This window comes from Microtus oregoni, unplaced genomic scaffold (genome assembly GCF_018167655.1).
Source record: "Microtus oregoni isolate MIOR12 unplaced genomic scaffold, Mior012 000060F_001, whole genome shotgun sequence".
Taxonomy (NCBI): domain Eukaryota; kingdom Metazoa; phylum Chordata; class Mammalia; order Rodentia; family Cricetidae; genus Microtus; species Microtus oregoni.
In genome coordinates, this window is record NW_024543836.1 from 1,230,433 (window position 1) to 1,245,419 (window position 14,987).

Genomic DNA, 14,987 nt, shown 5'->3' on the forward strand with positions numbered 1-14,987 from the left:
GTGGGTGTGGGAATGTGTGTGTGAGTGTGGGTGTCACATCCCGAGCTGGAGTTATAGGCAGTTGTGTGGCACCTGACGTGGTTTTTGGGACCCGAACTTGGGTCCTCGGAATAACAGAGCCCTTCACTGCCAAGCTGTCTCTCCAACCCAATACTATGTAGTTTTAATCTTGCTAAGTTGTTATGAATGTTGTAAAATCCCATAACAAAAATTTAAAAACAGAAATTGTCTTTCTCTTCCTTTCTCCTGCTCTCTCTCTCTCTCTCCTCTCCTGGCCTGTTCAGTCTGCCATACTTGTTCAGTCTACTGCTTTCTCTCCCTGCTTGGAGTCTTCCAGATGCCTCTGGCTGTGCCCTCTCTCATACATACAGTAATAACTTACTCTTAACCATACCATGGAGTGGTCATACATCTGGTGCCAAACCCCTTAGTTTTCATGGTGGGTATACATGGGACGTTTAGGAGGGGTGAAAGGGAAGGGGAAATGGTATAACTATATTACAATCTTAAAAATTGTTTAAGTTACTTAAAAACTAAAAAGAGAATTCCAGATGCAAAGTAAGCAAACTAGAACAAAAAGTAAAAGCATAAACCATTCATCCAGTATACCTTCCCACAGACAGTTATTAATGCCTGCTATGTGCATTGCAGGGTATTGGGGAGATAAAAATGAACTCAGTCACTATCCTTGAAGAACTCCGTCTACTAAAGACAGAAATAAAGATGAGATATGTGTCCAAGCAGGCAATGTTCAGAGCACAGTATTTGAAAAAGCTCCAAAAGGACCACAGAGAAATCAAAAATAGCTTTAGACCCTTTAAAAACAAATCTCCAACGATGGCCATGAAGATAACATTTATTGGCTGCTAGCTGTGTGCCAGCTCTCCCTTCAGCACTTCCCTGTGAATTATTTTATACACTTTCCGTACCAATGAGGTAGGTACTGTTATCATCTGTGCTTATCAGATAAAGCTTAGAAAGATTAACTGCCTTGAATGGAAGAGCCCGGCTCCCAGGAGGCCAGGCAATAACAAACACATCCATCAAAGTTATCTTTCGAAAGAACAGAATGGCTTTCTCCCTCTCCCTGAGGATAGCATCAGAATGAAGACAGAAACAGCAAGCAGGAAGAAGAGGCAGCCAGACTGAGGGAGGCTTCCTGGGTATAACCTATGTGTTAGTAGCCCCAGCCGCTCTAGAATAAATCGGGCCCACTTTATTTGGCCAAGGAAGGTGTCACACAGCACTAGACAGACAGTGGTAGTCTGAGCCAGTACAGAACATCAGGTATGCTTGTCTCTCCCTGTTCTGGGACCACAGAAACCCTTATCTAGCCTCTCCCATAAATCCCAGGTAGCTGAGGGGTGCCTCACATCACAGAGCGCACAGTTGGAAAGGAACATTCAGTGAGACAGAAGAGCTCTGGAGTCCAGGGGTGAGAAAAACAAACCTTTCTCTTCAGAAAGAGAAATTTGTTCACCCATCGCTTTCAAAGCATTATCTTCACCACCAATATTTCTTTATTCTGGATATAAGAGGTCCCCTATCCATACAAAGGAGGATATGGAGGTGTTTGGCTTGAGTAAAGGAGGCCGTGGGGAACCTGGGAAATCGGAGGGAAACGAGAGGAAGTTCAAATCGACAAAAGAGCACAAGAGCTTTGCGTGGATAAAATCGCCAGGTTGGAAGCTGTCCAGAAACATAAAAAACGAAGACTTGAGGAAGGAAAACTGGGAGGACACACCACCTATGACTCCAAGGGACAGGGATGGGACAGGACTCCTGAGCCTATGATCTTAACCCAAGACTTTACAATGTTTCTAAAATGTAAATGTATTGCTACAGTCTTCTTGGAAATTGATTTATTAATGTGTACCTGGCACATAAGAATGTGTAAATAACCTCTGACTTATTGATTCCATGTATAATACCATGTCTTATGGTAATTGTCAAAATTATGCACAAAAACTTCCATATAAGAGTACAAACCACAGAATTATATATCATAATGCTGTGTCAGAAATGGCATGAATATTCAGCAGTCAGTTAACTAAATCATAGCACATCCAAACAACAGCATGTTATGCATCTGATTAAAGTCATGCTACAGAATGTATCTGGACATGGAAAACATTTCCTCTGTTAGATGATAACTGTGCAGGCATCTGTGGGTGTGCGAACACGTATATACACTGACTAATCCTTCAAAAGCTGTAGTCACAATGGTTCCCTCTCAATTGCTTACCTCTGACAGTTTAAAAGTGACTGATTCTAGTTCCTAAATTTTAAATAAGGGCTGTAAATTACTTGTACATAAGAAAAAAGTTAAAATAGAACAAACCACAGGAGCAATGGTGTTCAATGGTATCGAGTGATCAAGCAGGATAAGAGTTCAATTTCTCAACACGTGGGTTAATTAAAGGCAGACACGGGGAGGAGATGAACGGGTGGGATCAGGAATAACAGTCAAGTGTAGCAGAGGAAGGTCAGAGGAAGCTATGTTGTGTTAGAGTCTTTAATCTGCTGAACCCTGGAGGAGCCGTGAGACAAGAGAGAAGGTTGTGTCTTTACATTTCTCTTACAGTGGTTCAGCAAAGAGGATCTTCATAGCTAAGCGATCAGTGAATGGGTGTGTGGTGTGGTGTGTGTGTGTGCGGTGTGTATGTGCGATGTGTGTGCAGTGTGTGTGCGTGCGTGTATGTGTGTGTGCGGGGTGTGTGTGTATGTGTGTGTATGTGTTGCAGTGTGTGTATGTGTGTGTGTGGTGTGTGTGCATGCGGTGTGTGTGTGCATGTGGTGTGTGTGTGTATGTGTGTGCTGTGTGTGTATATGTGCTTATGTGCGGGGTGTGTGTATGTGTGTGTATGTGTTGCAGTGTGTGTGTGTGTGGTGTGTGCACGCCCGTGTGTGTGCAGTGTGTGTATGTGTGTGTGTGTGCAGTGTGTGTATGTGTGTGCGTGTGGTGTGTGTGTATCTGTGTGTGCGGTGTGAGTGTTTGTGTGATTATCACTTTTGGTGATTTTTATAAAGTGAAAGAGAAGACAACCAAGAAAGGAGGGAGGGTACCAGAGTGTGAAGAGAGCGTTTTTGATTTAAGATCATTAAGACATTTCTCTTTCTGCTGTTAGTAGTAAAATAATGTTTATGGGAAGTCATACTAGTCTGGGTTAGTTGATGGAAGATAGAAATTTGGTATCAATGCCAACTTGCTACAAATTAGAATCACCTGAATGGGGAGACTCACCTGAAGAGTTTGTTCTGATTTGATTTGTCCTGATTGTGGGCAGCACCTCCCAGGAGAAGCCCAGATTAAAAAACAATATTTCAGAAAGAAGCCTGTCTTGCCCTTTGCTGGCTTGGCCTTCCTCTTGCCCCTGAGTTGATTTATCCCTGCTGCTGCTGCTTCCTTCACATATAGTAGAATCAGCATTCCCAAGCTTTCCTGGTGGAAGAGGGAGCATAGACTACCCAGACATTTTCTGGGCTTCCAGCACTAGACTGGGACTACTGCCTTATGGATTGAGTAACTGCAGGTCCCCCCAGAGAGAGACAGCTATTCTGGGACTGCTCTGAGTACTGAGGCAGCCAGAGCTAACAACTGAGTATGGGTTCTCAGCATCTCAGGAGTAATTTGACTATCATTGTTTAAAGATCACTTAATAAATGAAATATATGTAATAAATGAAATATATATTTATTTCTCTAAAGCAGTGTGATTCTCATCCAGTGGGTCAAGACCCTTTTGGAGGTAGCATATCAGATCTCCTGCACATCAGATATTTCATTACGATTCATAACAGTAACAAAATTACAGTGATGAAGTAGTAATGACATAATTTTCTGGTTGGGGTCATCACAACATAGGAACTGTATTAAAGGGTCACAGCGTTGGGCAGGTTGAGGACCACTGCTCTTGAGAACCCAACTAAACATATTCAGATTTTGACATCACAATTGATTCTGTCTTTGTGTTTTTGTTGTTTATAACTTGTTTTATGAGAACACATGTGAATGTTTTAACGTATGTAGAGTATTTTTACAATGCAGATATTATTAACACTAAAGGAAATGCCTGTGAAAACATTCCTACCTTGTTGTTCTACGGGCTTCCTGCCTAATTATCCTGTTTTAAAATGTGCACCATCGGAGTCCCTGAAATTAGGCTATGTGAAATGAAGCAGCCTTCCTAGCAAGTTACAGTCTGAATAAATATACTCTATCAGGGTGCCCGGTACCAGCCAATTAAAAACCTGTCCACTTAAAGCTTTGCCTACTCCTATCCCCAAGGGACATTTCCAACAGACCCAATTAAACATGGTTGATAGTTTAGCTCCTGGATCCTTCAAAACAGACCTGTTATATTTTCCAACCCTCTTAAGGCAGGCAGAGGAAGTACAATCGGAACTGGTAACGGTGTGTTGCTATACCTTAATCTGCCATATGTTTCCTTTCCCTGTTCAACATTATTCCCAGCTTCATGTGCTGGTGAGACCTGGTTCTCATCCTAAGACTAGAAGGGAGATCCGGGGCTCGTCAGTCACTTCACTTCCCTGCAAAAGGGAGAGAGTCTATTTTTTTTTTTCCACCCTGCATATCAGATTAATTCTAATATTTTCTAGATCACCACCTACAAATGATTCCTTAAATCCTGAACAACACAAAAGAAAAACTCAACCAACCAAGCAAACAACAAAACCAGAGACAAAAAAAAAAAAAATCCCATTCTTTGTGTTAAGTGAGGTCTAGGTAGCCTGTCTGATTCTTTGTGTTAGGGGAGGGCTAGGTGGCCTGTCTGATTCTTTGTGTTAGGGGAGGGCTTAGGTGGCCTGTCTGATTCTTTGTGTTAGGGGAGGGCTAGGTAACCTGTCTGATTCTTTGACCTGTGGGGCTCACGTTTGATTTCACCATCCCCTCCACTCCCACCCATTTTCTAGTAACCCATGTCCTCCTAGACTCCCCACGCCTTACTATCAGGATTCTCGTGTCCACTCTCCAATCTTCCTGACCAAATCCTGCTTTTGAGAAAATATCTGAAATAGTTTGTAGCGGGAATGAGTGGCTGGCAGAGGAGAGCCGGAAGCGTGTGCACGCAGGCAGATCCACAGAGCGTTACCCCTTAACAGTTTCAGCTTTGCAGGTTCCTTTTCGCTAGAAGCCTAACTGACAGGGCAAGAAGGTGTTCCAGAGAAGAGAGAATGCATTGTCCTGCCAGGCTGGCACTCAGAAGTGCTCCTCCACGATGGTCTGACAGCCAAAATGGGCTCTAATGCTCTCAGGCAGAGGACGTCGGAGACTGGGGCCCCATTATCTTTAAGTGCTACATGACAAGGGCAAGGACTTTCGAGTTGTCTGTAGCAGGCTTTTAAAAATCAGAACTTCACAGAGAAAAATTGCACGGGATGGAAGTGGGAGGCTTAGGGTCAGATCCGGGTCATGAGCTTCTGTATTAACTCTGTAACTGGGTGTCTGTCATGGCAGAGGGCATCTGAGTGATGGTGAGCTTCCTGCCACCCCCGGGTTTATAACAAATGCAGAAACCATCAAGCCAGTTCTTGCATGAAGCCCACCTCCGTTTCTAGTTATTTTCTGCTCTTCCCATTACTTAAAGAACCCTTCCTATTTAAATCATGAGTCTATCACTCATTCTTACTGTAGGCAGAAAACCAACTCCAGACTAGATAGCTCTGGAAACTCTTCCTGTAGCTATTCAATTGGAAGAAAATACTAAAATAAGCAATAAAAATATGAACCTAGATTAAATAATGGCTGGTGTTCTGTTAGTGTATTGTGCCAGTGTCTTTTTAAAAAAATCTAGTTTGAGGGGGCTGGAGAGATGGCTCAGAGGCTGCTCTTCCAGAGGTCCCGAGTTCAATTCCCAGCAACCACATGGTGGCTCACAACCATCTGTACTGAGACCTGGTGCCTTCCTTGCCAGCAGTACATTGTATGCTTAATAAATAAATAAACCTTTAAAAAAAATCTAGTGTGAAAAGAAGGGCAAAAAGCATCATAGATGATGTAATAGAGGGAAGCCCATCTCAAGAGTTGAATTCAGAAGCATGACGCCAAACAAACGTGAGGCTAAAATACTGTGGTTAGAATCATACCTTTGGTCTGCTATTGGTGTTCTATATGGGGTAAATAGATAGCTGCTCATGTCTCCCCAGGGAAAGTTAGCAAAATAAAGAGAGAAAGCGCAAAAGCAAATTATATATTAGAAAATGCTAAGATTATTTGGAAAATCTAACAAGGTAAGAAGGGCAAGGAATATCAGAAGAACTGCCGTCTGAGAGACCAGCACAAAGGCCTAAGGTGGATGTGTGAGTGGCAAGTTCTAGGAACAAGGCGACCAGTGTATTTCGAACAACATTCGTAAGGACTCGGGGTAGACAGTGGTGCACCAGATCATGCAGGGAACTACAGACCTCTGAAATAACAGCATTTGGCTTTTCCTCTCAAAACTAAGGAGCTTGTGAAAGCTGTGATGTGAAATACAATGTAAATGTGGCTGGCTATCTTGAGGAGGATAAACTACAGAGTTTAGAGGGCACACGGAAGCTGAGTCAGAGCAGGAGGCCAGGGTTATGAAATCGCCTGGAGATGATGGTAGCTTGGACTGCCATTCTGAATGAGCGACAGCTAAGTGGTGAGAAGGGACCAGGCAGCCCTCTTCTGAACCAGTTGTCCAGCAGGAGTGAAAGGCAGCTTCGTGCCTGTGAAATCCCTCACGTAAGCATTAGGAAGAACTGAATTACCTTCGTAGAGACAGAGAGACACCGGTATGGGGGAAGAAGATTGAAAGCTTTGTATATGCTACATCTGAGGTGTTTATTAGAGAACAATGTGTATATCTCAAGATACTCTTGCAAATATAATTCTATAAGAACTTCTTCGTGTCTTGCATTTATTTCTTATGGATATTTTTTCTTGCCAGGACAAATAAGTTGCTTTATGGGACAGGGGAATTTTGTATATATTCATTTTATGTAGTCTTTAAAATACTTGCCTGATACCACCTCCTTCCCAACTCTGTGAAGATCCTGTCTATCTCTTTCCCCTTGAACGAGGAGAGGTCCATGAATATGACAGTTGCTTCCTTAGCAAAACCAATGGGACAATCATGTTGAGGTTGTGTGATGTTTTTCTTGACATCATCTTAGCTTCTGTTTCAGCTGTTTGGAGTGAGTACTTCCTTTGGGGAGTGAGCTGAGAGGGCCATCTTCAAGACTGGAGGGCCACCCCTCAGAGCCATGGACATCCCTGACCACCACCAGTAGGTGAAGGGAGAGATTTACTCAACAGGCAAGGAACTCCATTCTGCCAACAATCTGGTCAGCATGCTAATGCCAATGCCATCTGGCTAGCACCTTGACTTCAGCCTTGGGAGACCCTGAACAGAGAGCCCAGAGGTGCCGTTCCCAGGTCATCAGGAGCTGAATTATGGGAAGTGGGAGTTCTTAGTTACTGAGCCAAGGTGATTCTTTATACAGCAGCAGAAAATCAATTGTGACAGGGTAAGATGCTTCCTCAATCTTATATTCTTGATGAGGCCATGAAAAGTTTAACTAGAATTTGATCTCCTTGATGGAGAAGTCCATGGAAAACTACAGGATATCATAGCTAATGTATCTTAGCTTCTGCCTGTTGGTGAGGAAAACCCCTCAGCTAACCACTTATCTTGGCTTCTGTTAAACTGCTTGTTTACTTACTTCTGTGAATCCTCTCTGCAGCTGCTGAGCAAAGTGTCAGGGGTTTTCTGCCCTCAAAAGTCCTGTGCTCTGGACATTCAAGGCTGCATCTAAGTCCCCAAATAATTGAGTGTAATCCCAGTCAGCTGGAATAAAGACTTTCAATTGTCTATAAGCTGTGTCTGAGTGTTCATCCCCAGTGGGCTACCCATAACAGCATCCCTGTCAACGTTTTTAGAAGCAAATGTAGGCACCACTTCCCTTAAGAGAAGATACATAATGGCTGATAAAATACGAAGCCTACCCCAAAAACCGATCAACACAAGTGTTTTTATACTACTCTAAGCAAATAAAGTCACGTATATTAACATTTTTTTCAGGTGTTTTCAAGGATCATAGAGTCCTTGAAACAAAGGGAAGAAAAAAACTATAATGATCACCGCAAATGGCAAATTCAAAGCTCATTTTTCAGCTTCATAACGACTTAATATGGCATTCTGGCACGGCTTCCAATAAATTTGGCCTTAAGCACCCGTGTGCTTTTAGGACCAACAGGCAGCACTGGTGAGAGATTCTGGTCATACAGATGGCAGATAATCACTATGGCTCACCTGCTAGTTCTCCACAAGGAGGAACCTCCATTAACTATTTAAGAAGATTACCAAGAGAATGCCCAGCAGGAGATGGCTGAGCTGAGCGGACTTGCCCCACAACCCTATCAGCAGGCACCTACAGCACCCGGAGTGAGGATTGCCTCCCCTCAGTCGCCCTTTGTAGCTACTTCCATCAGAAGGAAAAGCAACAGTTACAAAACCGTCCTCTTCCTGCATCTGCTTGGGCTGAGATTCTCAGAACCTCTCAGAAGTCACTGTACACTAGGGATGACCGTAAATGAGAGAGCTGACTGGCCTTTATGCTTGATAAGCCAGGCAAAGTTTGATGGGGTGAATTATTTTTTATTGAAAGAATCAATAAAACTAGTTCCAGGGTATCCTATGTCTTCTTCTGACCCCCTCAGGTTCCAGGTCTGTACGAGGGTCTCCCCATCTCTTTCTCATACACACAAACACAAGCAAAACACTCATATACCTTAAACGAGTAAATCTGAAAACTTTTTTTTTTTAATTTAAAAGAAAAGTCACATAGATATGTCTCAAACCCCAGACAAACGACTAGTGAGGTGTTTGTGAACATATCAGAGCTAACACTGGCTGTCAAGTTCTCTGTTAGGTTCTCCAAACATCCCTCAGTCTCTACCTGACACAGAGTTCTCCTGGCTGGCATACCCTACCCCCTACCCTGAACTCTCTAGCCCAGGGCTGGGTTGTCCGCACCCCCCCCCCCCCCCGCTTGGTTCTTCCTTGTATAATCCAGCCATTTTGGCCAGTCCTTTTTTTTACCCCTTTTGCTCTCTTGGCCCAGCCTGCCCCCTGTTTGTCAGTAGCTCCTCTTCACTCTCTCTTCCCCTCCCTCCTCACATGGCTTGGCTCACTCTGGATGCTCCAGATGTCTCTGTCTCCACCCCTTTTTGTGTTCTCCTTCATCTCTACACTGAATCTCCTCCTCCTCCATTCCTAGGAACAGTCATGCCATCGTTTATATTTATTTTTTTTTAAAATTATTATTCAATATTACTGATTTATCAGCAAAACACTGAACTCAAAGGTCTATGAGAAACCTACTGGATAGACAAAACATGGCTCACTTTTCCAATGCAATGCTCATTCTTGGCAGCATTCGCCATATGATGTTGAGGGGAAAAGCCACAGGTGAATACATTAGTCAGTTTGAAGTTCAGAGAGATAAAAATACAAAACCGAGTTGGTAGATTTCTAATGTGTGTGACGATGCCATACAGGACAGCAAAGCAATGCCAAATTCAAATGCTGGATACTGGTAACCCACAGGGGTGCTGAGTCAGGAGCTGGGATCAGGGAAAATCGATACAAAGACTCAAATGTACTGATCTTTTCTAAATCTGGCGGTAGGCATATGGGTGTTCTCCTACTCCTTTACAGGAAGTCTGTGGACCTAGGGGGAAAGGTAACAGTTTAATTTGTTGTTTTTCTTTTTCTCCAAAATCTGACCTTCTCCATGGCGCACAGCTAAGAGCAGAACGGCAACAACTCACACCCAATTTAGTGCTATGGTCTAGGTCAGGGAACGCTTATCTCTCCCACAGCTAATTAAACATGGTGACTTCCTAACAACTGGTAATTACGATTTTCTGCATAACCACACTCCTTGGGTTATTCATTTATTATTAGTGATAATCTAGACTCCTAAGAGATTTTCTTCATAAAATTGTATGCACAGTAATTTTTTCTTTAGCATTCCCTTTTTCTCAGCTTAAGGATGGGAGAAGCAGCAAGAGACTTATATACAGCAATCTCTGCTCCAAGCAGAGTGCGGCAGTGTGCAGATATTGACGTCCTTATGACATTTTCACCGCGGCAGGTGGCCATTTTTACTCTTTGACTCTTTGCTCTTTGGGGTGACTTGTTCTTTCTTATAAATGCCCGCTCTTAGCTTGGCTTGTTTCTTAACTTAAATTATCCCATCTACCCTTTGCCTCTGGGTTTTCCCCTTTTCTTCTGTTATCTTACTTTTACTCTTACTCTGTGGCTGGCTGTATGGCTGGGTGGCTGCCCCTTCTTTTCTTGCTCCTTCTTCTCTTTGTCTCCTTCTATTTTTAGTTTCTGGCTCCAGCCCAACCTATCCTCTCTCCTAGCTAGATATTGGCCATCCAGCTCTTTCTTAGACCAATCGGGTGTTTCAGACAGGCGCAGTAACACAGCTTTACCATGTTATAAACGAAGCCAACATAAAAGAAAATAACACATCTTTGCATCCTTAAAGCAAATGTCCCACGGCATCAACACATGTAGCATATCTTAAAATAATATTCTACAACACAACCCAGGTACTGGGGTACTCTTCCTCACAAGGAAACTGAAGACACCTGTCCACAAGTCTGGGCAGACCCAAACAGCAGTCGGTCTACAGTGGGCAACACTGGGAACCAGAACACAGGCCTGCAGAAGTGTCTGTTGTCTTGGTTACTGCAGCTCTGCATGACATCCCTTCCCCACCTCAACCAGAAAAAGCATCAGCACTGTGACAAGCCTCCAACAGAGGACTCCTCTTACCTCAGCGTCAAAGCGCGGGTCCTGGTACGCGTCGCTGACGTTCACAGGAAGGCCTGTCGAAGCAACCAGCTCGGCGATGCTGTTGTTTATCAGCCAGTCGGAGTAAGACGACTTCTCCATGCTTTCTTTGAAACTGTCGGAGCACCGAGTCAGCAGTAGGAAAGAAGAGAAACTAAGTTTGTTGGAAAGTAAACTCTGCCAGACGACATTAATAGCAACATTTCCTGCCCTCATTACCGAGGAATAAATGGTCAGAATGACAGGGAGAGGATTATCAGGAGCCCCCTTTAAACTCTTTCCCCACTAGAATGGAAGGTGATCAGACCGTGGAGAGAAACGCAGATCCTCCACAGGCCAGAGAGTAGCTCTAGGCTGTGTTCAAGCCTCAAGGTTGACAAGTCGAATGCACACAATCAGATAAGACCAAGACTGATAACAGGGAACCAGCACACGGCTTCGTACACTTCCACTGGGTTCCTCAGCTGAACATCCTAGCTGAACATCCCAGATGTTTTGCTACCAAGAACAGGGGAGACTGGGAAATAAATGTTGCACGTTTTCCGTGTGAGGATGGAGCCCAAGGCCTTATGCCGGTTAAGATTGTGATCTGTCACTCGACCGTGTTTCCAGCGCTAGCACAGCCCCATCTGTGTGTCTAGTCTAAGCTGCACTTTATGTAAGAAAATATCAAGACTGTAGACAGTCATTGCTATTACGCTGTTAATACACATTTGTGCATAGTTGTTAATATTATACTGAATGTACCCGTTTGGAGTTTGTGGCGAGCTGGGAAGAGCAGGCGTTGTCATGGAGACCACTAGATGCATGAATGAGCAGGAGGGGTAGATTATCTACCATCATCTCTACATCACATCTGTAGGGACAGACGCTCTGTGACTGGCAAACCCAAGATATATTTATGACGTTATTCATCTCTTGATGCCTATAAAGGCTGAATAGCACACAAGCTTGTTCTCTGTGGCTCTCTGGGTGCAAATGGAAATTTTAATAAGAGGCTTAGGTTTATAGCTATTGAGTAGTACATAAATAAAAGAACTTCAAAGAAAAGATGTGTTTCTAATTCAAAAAACAAAGTCTGTTCTGTTTTCTCTTTGCTACTTTACATCTATGGCAAATGAGGCTTTATGTTGTACTTTAATGAAAGCAACATAGAGGGAAAACATGGTAAAATGTACCTGATATATGGATCTAGGCTCACAAAATAATTTCTAAATTTATATAAATGGACTGAATTCTTGATGCTCTTTCAGAGAGGCACTGACTTGTCAATGCATTCTATGTTGTCTATATACTGTATTTTATAATACATTTATTTTGTGTATATATGTGTATGCATGTGTTTGTGCATGTGTGTGTGTGTGCCAGAGCTGATGCCAGGTGTCTTAATTGATCACTCTCCATTTCATTTTTCTGAGAATCTCTCACTGATACAGTTAAGCTGGTTAGCCAGCGATCTTGAGAGATCCACCTAACTCTGTCTCCCAGTACTTCACTTGTGGATGGGCTCTGCCAGGCCCCATTTCAGCATGTGAGCTGGGGATGTGAACTCAGTGCTCATGTTTGCCATGGCAGGCATTTTACCAACCAAACCATTCCCCCAGTTCCACACGGTATAATTTTAGAAATGTTGGAAGTTCTGGCTTATTGTTTGCTGTAGACCATGGGGGGAAAGGGCTGAAGTGGGACTTTAGAAAGACCAGAGCGGAGCAGTCAGGGAGGAACCCAAGACAAGGAACAGCGGGGACAAGGAACGAACATTAGCCTGTAGGGATAAGTCCCGCCCCTTGGGGGGCGTGTTCGCCTCGAGCTAATGTTTGCCTATAAATTTGGCGACTGTGCTCCCAGCCGTCCCTTCTGCTTTCCTGGTCTCCGCAGGAACGGTGGTTCTGTAAGTCTATTTCGCCATTAAAGCTGTATATATATTTTTACAATCTGTCTGCATTCGTTTACGCCGTTACATTTTGTCATCCAACATCGGGCTATTTTGCCCCCGACTCAAGCGGGTAGCCCGCTAGCTAACACAGCACCCTCTTGTGTGCTGTTTTTTAGTTCATGACTCGGGCCCCAGTGACGAGTCCGAGACATACTCGGCCACACAGGCCCATTCTGCCCCGCCTGCTCGCCAGAGCAATTAACCCCTCCCTGCCTGCCTTGGCTAAGTTTGGAGCAGAACCCCACTGCCTGAATTAGCAGAAACTCAAGTACCTGCGGTTTTGCAACAAAAGCTTCCACAGCGGCAGATTTGGTCTGATACAAAGTGACTTGGCCGGGTGGTGGTGGCGCATGCCTTTGATACCAGCACTTGGGAGGCAGAGGCAGGCGGATCTCTGTGAGTTCAAGGCCAGCCAGGCGGTGGCGGCGCGTGCATTTAATCCCAGCACTTGGGAAGCAGAGGCAGGCGGATCTCTGTGAGTTTGAGGCCGGCCTGGTCTACAAGAGCTAGTTCAAGGACAGGCTCCAAAAACACAGAGACCACCACTGGCAGGAACCGATCATTGCAGGAAAAAAATTTTCTTTTATAAATAAAATGTCTGAACACATTACTGTTCAAGAATTTAACAGTTTTTTTTTAATTGTACCATGTGGGAGATTTTACAAGAGGTGTCTATCACCCCACATCTATGGATCCTTCTGGGATTCATAGTTTTCATTGGCACTAAATGGTTTGATAATAGAAATATGATAAAGTCTTTACGAGACGAATGCAGGATTCTTAAGGCAGAGATTGACGCTTAAAAACAATTGAGAATGACAACAATCTTCTCAAGAATCAGTTTGAAGTTCTTCAGGCTGATGTTAAGGAGAAATTCATTACTATGGAAGAGGGAACAGCTGATTTGGATCGTAAGCTTCAGTCCCTTTCTGTAGGAAATGAAACATTAACTGAGAGAATCAAAACTGCTGAATGTGACAATCGGATTTTGTCTAAAGCTTATGACAGATTGACGGAAAGATTGTCAATACAAGAAGGCACGGTTTATGCCATAAAAATTATGTCCAAAGATGAGATGTTATCTCTAACGGACAAACTTCATACTTTAGAATCCTCAATGAAGGCTTTGGAACATAATTCTGGACAGGAGATTCAGACATTGCAGAAGGCAATGGTGAATAGAATTGAAAAGATTGAGGAATTTCTAAATTCTGATGAAGAAGAGCAAAGGGTAGAAAGGCAAATTTTAACTACATCTGTGGGTAAATCTCTCAGGGACAATTTCCACAAAGCTCTACCTACAGCTCTACCTGCCTTTCCAGTAATAACAACAGAGAAGGTGATTGGTTCCAAAAACCCTAGGGTCATCAAGGAGGATACATGGGAGCCTGTCCGTATGAATGATCTCAAGGAAATAAAACAGGCTGTCATGACTTTTGGGATGCAAGCCTCTTTTGTTAAAGAGATGCTAAGAACTTGGGCCACAACAAGCAGAGCAACCCCTCGGACTGGCTCCAGCTGAGCTCTGCGGTATTTGAGAGTGGACCGCAATTGAAATGGAAATGCTTATTCAGGTAAGAGGCTAGACTCTTAGAACAGCAGGAAAAAGCGAAGGGAATTGATATTTCCCTAGATAAAATTCTAGGTGAAGGGCTCTTTTCCGACCCTCAGGAACAAGCTAATTTGGATGAAAACACACTCTCCGTGTGTACTACAGCAGCCTTAAAGGCTTGGGACAGGGTACAAGACCCAGGACAGAGAATGGAATCATTTGTCAGAGTTAAACAGGGTCAGAGAGAACCCTTTAGTGACTTTTTACAAAGATTAACTAAGGCTGTACAAATAGGGATATCTGACCCAGAAGCAAGACGTATAATGATTGAGTCTTTGGCTTATGAAAATGCAAATGTGGAATGCAAAAGGATTTTGGGCCCTTTAAAGCTCAGATCAGTGCCCTTGGAAGAATGGGTCTTGCATACACTCAATGTTGATACATTTGATTATGGCACTGAAGCATGGGTAGAAGAAGCAATTTCCAATGGTAAAAGGAGACACCAGAATACCAAATGTTTTAATTGTGGCAAAATGGGTCATATGAAAAGGAATTTTAGACAACGGATTTTCAGAAATAATAATAATAATGCATCTTTCAGAAATAATAATAATAATAATGCATCTTCTAGAAATAACAGGAAT

At 43.4% G+C, this 14,987-nt stretch overlaps 1 protein-coding gene across 1 annotated transcript in view; it reads right to left on the reverse strand.

Moving 5' to 3' along the window:
* LOC121439071 (dual 3',5'-cyclic-AMP and -GMP phosphodiesterase 11A) overlaps positions 1-14,987 on the reverse strand; it is a 282,745-nt gene that overhangs the window by 134,416 nt on the left and 133,342 nt on the right. Inside the window, exon 6 of the mRNA XM_041639564.1 lies at positions 10,838-10,970. Within this exon, the coding sequence (XP_041495498.1) occupies positions 10,838-10,970 (133 nt within the window). The remainder of the gene's footprint in view (positions 1-10,837; positions 10,971-14,987) is intronic.